General features: G+C 28.6%; 1 protein-coding gene across 1 annotated transcript; it reads left to right on the top strand.

The window, feature by feature from the left end:
- LOC111026366 (RNA-binding protein 5) lies at positions 1 to 7220 on the top strand. Its single transcript, XM_022304437.1, has 4 exons — positions 1 to 278; positions 3592 to 3680; positions 3844 to 3930; positions 4359 to 7220. The coding sequence occupies exon 4, from the start codon at positions 4359 to 4361 to the stop codon at positions 7098 to 7100; it is 2742 nt and encodes a 913-aa protein (XP_022160129.1). The 5' UTR covers positions 1 to 278; positions 3592 to 3680; positions 3844 to 3930; the 3' UTR covers positions 7101 to 7220.

Genomic DNA, 7220 nt, shown 5'->3' with positions numbered 1-7220 from the left:
ACGAATGGACAATGCCACAATGGTCGTAAATATTCGTAAATCATAACACCAATGAACAAAAATTTAAATGTTTTAATAATTTAAAATTAAAATCGATGTTACGTGTAATTTTTGTTTCATAGCAGTACTCGTTAATCGTTATTAAGATGTCAACGTCATCGAAACATTGTGTGTTCGGAGTGATATTTTCTCGGTGACACACAGCCAAAAAACGTTCTGCTCAATAAGTCATTTGTCGGACGAAGGTATTTTCATCGTTTGCTGAAGCTCGGTTATAGGTAAGTAGACAACAGCCTATTGCGGTCGACTACAATTCCAATAATAACTATTCATTTTGTTTGTTGTTTAAAAATAATTTTTCATCGTTGATGTGTTCAATGAAGATTCCAACACAACTACATATTTTATTGATGTTTGATTGTTATATTATACAATTCTTAAGTACAAGAATTAACCTATTTTTAATATGTTTATTTGTACATATGAATGCCGATTTATGGTGCCTATTAAAAACTCGGAAGTGTTATAGATAGCTAGGGATTTAAAATATTTTTTTCTCAGCAATGTGGTTATATTTTTATTCTACCATTAAAACAATCTATACCATATAATCTGAGATACGGCACACAATCAGCACTAATTATTATATGTGAGTAACATCTTAATATTGTCCAATTTTGAGAACTTTTATCTACCGAACCCAACTCAATATTTTCTAATTAATGTCTTATTAAGAAGACTTTGCACACTTAAATTATTGTTTCTTAAACCATCAATGTCATTTAAAAAATAACATAAATGGTTTCAGATGCTTAGTACTCAAATATTGTATTAAATTTTATTAGTTTACAAAGATGTATCAGGATCTAAATTAATTGCAATATAGTGTAAAAAGTATATCTAACAGATTATTTGACAAGATGAAGAACACCATCACTATAAGATATACATAATATAAAGGATGTATGCACATTTCAATTTTAATTATTAGGTTTCTACAGATTTTTTTTATTAGTTAACAATTACCTAGTATGCCTATAGGTATATATAGAATATCAAAGTTATAACTTTACTATTTTATGAACTATCATTAAATTGTGTGGATCATGTTATAAAATATTTTGTATGTTACTTGTTTCTATAATTGTATATGTATTATAGTTGTATTGCATTTTTGTTGGGTATTTATTATGTTGACTTTTTAAGTGCATAATGTTGTATTCTATGTTTTATGTTTAGTAGGTAAGCTAAATTTTTTACTTAAGTTGAAGTTATATTTTGATATCAGTTTATCAGAATTTTTATGAATACTAAGTTTAACAAACATTTCATTAAGACAAAGATGTATTGTATGGTCATATTGGCTATTTGTTGAATTATAAACTTAACCTAGGTACCTACAATATATTACCTATTATATACTGTCTACTCCACTTACCAATGGTACATAAAATAATGATATGTTTCATAATTGGTTTAAATTACCTATCTAATTTTATTAAGTAGTATTTTACAATTATACTATATTAATATATTACAAAAATCATGTTTTTAATATACTATAGTCTACTATTACATACTAGATTGCCCTAAGTTAATGCCTGTCAGCATAACATATTTTGTTGTATCTATTGTCCATACACTCATTATGGCTTAGGTAACAATTCTTTGCATTTATCATTTCATAGCCAAACTGCAAACTGTTCAAATTTATTAAGCATTACCTAACAAACAAAATTACCGAAAAAGTGCATAGCCTTTTTTCAATAATTTATTTCTTATAACTTATAACCTATAAATTTGAATACCATTTGAAGGTTAGATGTGTCCATTTGTACCATATTAAATGAAAATATTAGTTTCGCTTTAATACGTCATAGTATGTGATAGATAGAGATTAATAATGTTATGATAAAATCATCTGAAGTTGATGTTAAAAACAATTTCATAGTTTCTTAATTTCATCAATTTAGCTTCATACATTTACAAAGTATAATATGCAAATATTTTATTGATGATTAAACGTTCAATTGAGTTTTATAATGAGGTAGGTACTATAATACACTGTGCAGGTATTCAAATATTTTTTTATTTTAAAATCATGTTGATATAAAAAGTAAATTAGAGATTCCTTCGTTGTATTTACAATTATTTTTTTTTAAAGTATAACGAATTATAAAAATGTATTTAAATTAAATTAGTCATTGTTTTTTAACAGATTTATTGTTCGATTTAAAATGTCAAATGATATTGTCTTAGACTGTATTATAAAATCCCAGATTAAATCTAACAATATTTTAAGTTTTGTTTTAATATCAAATAAAAATATTAAAATCATTAGGGATGTATATACTGTAATTTATTAACCAATAATAGTTTTTCATGTTTTCTATATAAATAAAACAGTTGATAATAATTAGAACTTGATCTACAATTTTTATCATATTAATATGTATACATTATTATTTATTATAAATATACATGTTCCATGATTGATTATACTGATTGATTTGATTATATTGAAGTTGAATGTTGGTAATCAATTTAACGTTATTTCAGAAAATTAACTTCTATACATATTTTTAATTTTACAATCATTTTACGTTGTTACTAGACATAATGTATGGAAATAAATTATATTTTTAATGCTTTTATTCTTTTGAATGACAATGTACATTTTTAATTTTATATTATGAAGCAGAATTTTTTTTATAGCATTTTAATTTATCAAAATTTTGAATAAAAAAGTTAAAAATTTTAAAAATGTTAATAATAAATCATTATAAATATATTTTCAAAAATATTTATAGTTTTTGAAAAAGAGTGTCTTAGGATAAATAGATCACTTAGTTTACATATTATAAATACACAACTACTTTGATAATTGCTTATTCCAACTAAACTTCTGATATATCTGCTGCATATATGTATAATATTTAGTAATAATGTACATCTTTTATTTTATGTCTTAAAATATTTCCATTAACGCTTTTGTTATAAGGCTAAAAATGTAGTTTCAACAATTTAATAGCTAGTTAAAAATTTTGAAATTTTGTCGACCCAGATTATTTCAAATTTTAAGTTAAAAAAATGATTGGTTTCATTTTTGTAATGTTACCTACATTTTTAATAGGTAATATTAGGAATGTTATGATAATTTGAAAAGTCTAAATGATGTAAAATGGATTGTTTCATAATTACTTTTGTAATTCAGCTTATTTAGTTATAATATAATTAATAGTAATTTTAAGTTGGTTGTATAATATCATAACTAGGGTTTTTCTTTTGTATCAAACTGTAAATATAATAAGTCTCAACAGTTAATATGAATAGATTTATTTTATACCTTAATAATTAAATAAGTTATAGCATACTAGTAACTATCTAAGCTTGTATATAAATATTATATGGTTAATATTTTAAAGCATAGTAAATTTAGTTTGCACAAATATGTTAAGAACTAGAAGAATACATGAAAAACCACATTTTTGTTCTTAAATAAGTTTCACCACTGGAGTCAACTGTTTTGATTAATGGATTTTTAAAATATATTTGGATATAATATCATAAGTCATTGTAAATGTATTGCAGATTTGTGTATCAGCCTGTTCAGTCATTACGCTTTGGTTGTTTAGGACTGTTCCAAACTAGTTCTCGGCTAGTACTATAAATATCCAAAGGTTAGTCAAATTTTAAACAATGTTAGTCGTTATCGGCTATGCGTCAGAAATTCATCTTGAGCCTCTGACAGATTGATTATCGTTGTTGACGAAGTGTCCACTGTTGATCATAAATTGATCATTCTAATTATTGCACTCAATTTCAATACAAATTGTATTACAGATTATTCAACAATCCAAACAACTGTCAAGAATAAGTTAAAGCTACGTTGCCTGTGCTACATTCACAGAACATTCATTTTTGTTTGAGGTAGGACCAAATTAAATTAAATTTAACTGTAGTCTTATATGTTGATCATTATTTAATAATTAACAATAATCCATTTATGTATATATATTATGATGCCTTATATTAATTGTAATTTTTATAAATACAAATGTATAATATGTTACCGAATAGAGAAACTATGCCAAGGAATTATATATCCAAATAGTTTCATTTTTTTATAGACATAATAATAATTTGTTTACATATAAGTAATGTTAATTTAAATGAATAGTATGTAACTAATTTGCATCATTTAATTAACTCTATTACTTTTGGGTAAGTAATAATAAAAGAAAGTCATATCTGAAGAAGGTCGTAAAAGGGACCAAGGCGTATGAGGAATACAAATTTAAAGTTAATAAGTTTCTTAAACTAATATATATTGTCTGTTTGTTTGTTTCATTGTAAAGATGGACGCAGAGTTTGTGGTCAAGGATACATGTGGTTATGATTCAAATGATGAGGTAAACTCATCTACTAGACGAAGTGTTGAAATGGACTTGGTAGCTTATGATTCATCTCCTCGTTCAAACGGATCTAATCATAGCATCAACAATGAACAAAGTGTAGATACTTCAAATAATAAAACTAATTGGTATAAATCTGTAGATTCATTTCTGGAAACTGAAAAAAGTAAAGAAAGAGGTAGAAGTCGTGATCATAGCCAAAAAAGTAAACATGATAAGAGTTCAAGTAGACATGGTAGTAGGCGACATAGCAAACATAAAAAGCACCATAGGTCAAGGTCAAGGAGTAGGTCTAGATCTAGATCAAGATCTAGATCCCGGTCTAGATCTCCAAAACGAAGGAGTAGATATTCTCCGGGTGATCGTGACTCACAAACAAGTCAGTATAATAGTAGTGATGATGAACGTAGAAAACGTCGTTCAAGGAGTCTTGAAGGTTCAGATGGGCCAAGAGTTCGAAACATATATTCAGACTCAGCTACTACTAGTACTCGACGCCACTATAATAATACTGTAGATACAAGAAGAAATCAAGAAGGATCACAAGAATATTATCGTGAAGAAGATTTTGATAGGTACACATTTAAAAAACAAATTCCAAATAAAACTATCATAGTTCGTGGCTTAGCTCCTCATATATCTGAAATTGATATAAGAAAAGAGATACTGAAATGTGGTCTTACACCTGTTGATATACGTCTGATTAGGAAAAAAGACACTGGATCATCTCGCGGGTTTGCATTTGTGGAATTTTTTACAAAAGCAGAAGCTGAGACACTTATGGAAAGTAAACAGGGCGAAATGATGCTGAGAGATAACTTCAGAGCAATTATGCAGTATACTATTTCTACAATTGACCCTGAAAAAATGTTATCTGATTGGTGGTGTAAATGCAATGCTCATAACTTTAAGCGCAGGGAAAGCTGTTTTGTATGTGGAGCCTCAAGGGAAGTGGGTGAAATATTTGATCACACAAAAGAAGTAAGTTCTTATCCTACACATACAGTTTTACTTCGAGGACTAGAATTGTTTACAACTGAAGAAAATGTTCTTAAAGCTATACAGCCACTATCAACACTGCCTATTCGAAGTGTTCGAATCGGTCGAAATCCATTGACAAATGTCTCTAAAGGTCTTTGCTACTTAGAAATGAACAATGTGGTTGATGCTATGTACCTCCATAACGCATTAATAGTGGAAGATCCATTGCTTATTGATGGAAAGGAAGTTCTTGTGTCATATTGTAAACTTGGACCAGTTGGACCAATAGCTACTGCATCAATGGGTAATGCTGCAGTAGAAGCAGCTAAATGGAGCAATCAAAAACCAGAAACTCCAAACTACACTATAGCTGATGTTCCTAGGCTTGCAGAATTTAGTGCAAATATTTATGCAAAAACTCCTGCTGAACGAACTTCTTATGTACAATATTACACTAACTTTTACACAGAAAAAATTCAAAAGGGAGAGACTATTAATATGCCTTCCATGCCGTCTGTACAACCTATTTCAGCTGTTTACGCACCTGTTGGTACAGTTGTGATATCACAAGCCGTTCCATCTTTTCCATTACCTATTGCTAATAAAGTTGATCCTTTAAGTCAACCTCCATCTGGAAAAGGAGATGCCACATACTCTCCACCTGATTTATCTACTTATCAATATGACAAAGGATCTGGTTATTATTATGACCCACACACAAAGCTCTATTACGATGCAAACTCGCAGTATTATTTTAATAGTTTTACGAATAGTTTTCTTTATTGGGATGCTACAAAACAGACCTATTTATCAGCACCTTCAAATGAAAATTCAAATTCTGATACAAATAACATTAATAATGAACCTAAAAAAGAAGAGGCTCCAGTAGAAGATAAAAAAGATGACGACAAAGTAAAAGTAGCAAAACGTATTGCTAAGGATATGGAAAAGTGGGCAAAAACATTAAATCAAAAGAAAATTTCTGCCAAACAAAATTTAGTGGCAGCCCAAGTTGCAATACAAACTGCAAAAACTCAAGCTGCAGCAGATATTGGGTATTCTGTAATGGGTACTAAGGCAGAACCTAAAAAACAGCAATTTCCAGTTGCTTCCACATCTGATGACAATAGTTACACTGATGAAGTTATGGAAGAAGCTAATCGAAATGAAGATGAACAACATACTGATTGGGTTAAACTTGCTTGTCTGTTGTGCAAAAGACAGTTTAGTAGCAAAGAAATATTAATAAAACATCAACAAATGTCCGACTTACATAAACAGAATATTAGAAATTGGTACAACGAAAGAGGGTTGGATCCTGACGATGAATCAAAACGAGTTATTCAATATAGAGATAGAGCAAAAGAAAGAAGGATGAAATATAACGAACCTGATAAACCTTTAAACAACTTAAAAGACAAGTACATAAAGGCTAAAGAAGCTACCGTAGATTATGAACAACCAACCAAATTGGGTATTGGATCAGACAATAAAGGTAACAAACTATTACAGAAAATGGGTTGGCAAGAAGGAATGGGATTAGGTAAAAGTAATCAAGGACGAACAACTATAATAGAAGCTGAAGGTAGACTAGCAAATGCTGGACTAGGTACTAGGGCTGTCGGTGTTGTTCCAGGCCCTCGTGAAACGTACAAAGATTGTGTGAAGAAGATGATGCGTTATAGGTATAACGAATCAGAGTAATTTATCAGGTAAAAATTGAAGTTATTTATTATGTAATGTTTTTCCAACAGGCAATATATATTTTGATATGTAATGTACCAATCTGATATTTTATTTTCCCTCAAAAAATAATAAATATAA

This window comes from Myzus persicae, unplaced genomic scaffold (assembly GCF_001856785.1).
Source record: "Myzus persicae strain clone G006 unplaced genomic scaffold, MPER_G0061.0, whole genome shotgun sequence".
Taxonomy (NCBI): Eukaryota; Metazoa; Arthropoda; class Insecta; order Hemiptera; family Aphididae; genus Myzus; species Myzus persicae.
Note: the sequence above shows the minus strand (reverse complement) of the source record. Positions and strands in the feature narration are given on the sequence as shown.